Consider the following 2,688-nt stretch of genomic DNA (forward strand, 5'->3'; position numbering starts at 1 on the left):
TACTTCGTTTCCAATTCCATCACTGCCTTCTTCCTCCTTCCTTTTTATTTTCCAATACCTATTTATGGAGCACTAGAGTCACTAAGCACAATGAATGGATCAGCGAGGTCTGAGAGAAACAGGGGTGAAAAAGGCCAGCTTAGTTGGATTTTTCCATTTAATGTTAAGGGTTCAATTGGGTAGTACGCAAGATTTATTTGACACAAGCCCTGCAATATGGTGCATTGTTCAAGCTCTTTTGTTTATGGTTTCACGCGCAGATTCTTTGGCAAACTGTGTTCTAAAACTGCTAGCATCTATGGAGCACTGGAGTCATTAAGCACAGTGAATGGATCGACAAGGAAGCCAATAAAATATGTTCTTTGTACTGCACTTAGTTCTTGTGGGAAAACCCGGAATTGGCGTTTGGGTATACAAATCCATGCTTTCATGATTCGATCTGGATATGAAGATAATTTGTTCCTCTGTAGTGCACTTATTGATTTCTATGCCAAATGTTTTGCTATTCTGGATGCAAAGAAGGTATTTAGTGGCATCAGAACACATGATCAGGTTTCATGGACTTCACTTATTACGGGATTGTCGATCAATGGACAAGGAATAGGTGCCTTATTGTTGTTCAAAGAGATGCTATACACCCAAATTATGCCCAATTGTCTTACCTTTGTTAGTGTCATTAGTGCCTGTGTTGGGCAAAGTGGTGGCCTTCAACATTGCTCCGCTCTTCATACTCATATCATCAAGCAGGGATGTGATACTAACAATTTTGTGGTCTGCTCATTGATTGACTGTTATGCAAATCAGGGACAAATTGATGATGCCGTACTCTTATTTGCTAAAACTAGTGAGAAGGATATTGTTGTGTACAATTCCATGATCTCTGGATATTCTAAAAACATGTTCAACGAAAATGCATTGAAACTGTTTGTAGAAATGAGGGGGCAAAATCTGGGTACTACTGATCATACTTTATGCACGATTTTAAATGCTTGTAGCAACCTTGCATTACTCCTTCAGGGAAGGCAAGTGCACTCTCTTGTTATTAAAATGGGTTCGGAAAGAAATGTGTTTTTGGCCAGTGCTTTGATTGATATGTATTCAAAAGGTGGCGATATTGATGATGCTCAACGCGTGTTAGATCAGACTTCTGAGAAGAATAATGTGTTGTGGACATCCATGATCATGGGTTATGCTCAATGTGGGAGAAGTTCAGAGGCTTTGGAACTTTTTGATTGTCTACTGACCAAACAAGAGTTAGTTCCTGATCATATCTGCTTTACTGCTGTCTTAACAGCTTGTAATCATGCAGGATTGCTTGACAAAGGGGTGGAATACTTCAACAAAATGACAACAAATTATGGCATGTCTCCTGATATTGATCACTATGCTTGCTTGATTGATCTTTATGCTAGAAAAGGGAATTTGAGTAAGGCAAGGGATTTAATGCAAAAAATGCCCTATGATCCTAATTATGTAATTTGGAGCTCTTTCTTGAGTTCTTGTAAGATATATGGAAATGTAAAACTTGGGAGGGAGGCTGCTGATCAACTTATCAAGATGGAACCAAGTAATGCAGCACCATATTTAACATTAGCACATGTCTATGCAAGAAAGAATTTATGGAATGAAGTAGCTGAAGTCAGAAGGCTTATGCAACAAAGGGGAATGAGAAAACCTGCAGGATGGAGTTGGGTGGAGGTAGATAAGTTGTAAACGAGGTTACTCCTCAAGAATTACATGAAAACTCCTCAAAAATTATGAACTACAGAAAAATAGGCAGAATTTTATGCTTTTGTTGACTCTGATTTCTGATTTATGCAATTAGGTACCCTTCCATTTGGTTACACGTCTTTGGGACACGTATCTAGCTGAAGGAGATGCCTTACCTGACTTCTCTTCATTTCCATTTTTTTTTTTATATCAGTAATGACTGCTTCTTCATTGCTCCTTTATATTCTGGTGGAAGTGTCATATTTAGCGCAGCCGTGTTCCCATATTAACACACTCATGACACAGTTGCCTTTGCTTTTATGATTTTTTAATGGTTAGGTTCAAAATAATTTTGCAAGACAATATGAGTAGTTCATGCCTCTTATCCCTTGGTTCGTGCCCCCAAAATGTTGTACATATGTCAAGCATCTAAGTTAATTTTTTTTTTTAGTATTTTTTATAAAACATCATTTTGAGAAAGAGGAGGAACACAAAGTGACCAGGATAAGAAACCCTCTGGAGCTAAAAGTTACTGCAAAATTGAACTGAGAGCATGATGCATTAAGGACAGCGTGCAAGTATTCTATACCTGCTACATTGGTAGGTGCAGAATTGGAGTAAAGCAATAAACATTTTCAAGATACAGTCTTGTATTTTGAGTTCTTAATATACAGTTCTATCAATCCCACAGAGTAAAGGCCTCAATTGGAAACCACCCTCAGTTTTTTAACTNCCNAATCCGTATCGAGNATTAACAANATCCAATTAGTTTTCTATTTTTCAGCAATGAACCAATGGTGCAGAGCTTATATTTCTTCCTCATCTATTCTGTAGAGAAATTGCGTGAATTATCTTGGAGTGGTGTTCCAGATTACATGCGTCCTGCAGTGTTGAGACTTCTCTTGGTAAGCTCTGTGATCGTATGCCATTTATCTTACTCAAGCATGTACTTTCATGACAGTTATCAGTTGTACTTTG

The 2,688-nt window shown here is 38.0% G+C and overlaps 1 protein-coding gene across 5 annotated transcripts; it reads left to right on the top strand.

Annotated features, from left to right (window-relative positions):
- Nucleotides 1-2,673, top strand: LOC106755245 (pentatricopeptide repeat-containing protein At4g37170-like). 5 transcript variants are annotated; one of them, XM_022778201.1, is made up of 3 exons: nt 1-1,698; nt 1,826-1,923; nt 2,545-2,673. In XM_022778201.1, exons 1-3 carry the CDS (start codon nt 217-219, stop codon nt 2,555-2,557), a joined length of 1,593 nt encoding a protein of 530 aa, XP_022633922.1. In that variant the 5' UTR covers nt 1-216; the 3' UTR covers nt 2,558-2,673. The 5 variants fall into 5 exon arrangements, 2 of the variants coding, with proteins under 2 accessions (XP_022633922.1, XP_014492846.1); XR_001375386.2 differs by having other exon boundaries at nt 2-1,698; nt 1,826-2,310; nt 2,545-2,654; XR_002667084.1 differs by having other exon boundaries at nt 2-1,698; nt 1,826-2,402; nt 2,495-2,616.
- The last annotated feature ends 15 nt before the right edge of the window (nt 2,674-2,688 follow it).

Source organism: Vigna radiata, unplaced genomic scaffold (genome assembly GCF_000741045.1).
Source record: "Vigna radiata var. radiata cultivar VC1973A unplaced genomic scaffold, Vradiata_ver6 scaffold_656, whole genome shotgun sequence".
NCBI lineage: Eukaryota > Viridiplantae > Streptophyta > Magnoliopsida > Fabales > Fabaceae > Vigna > Vigna radiata.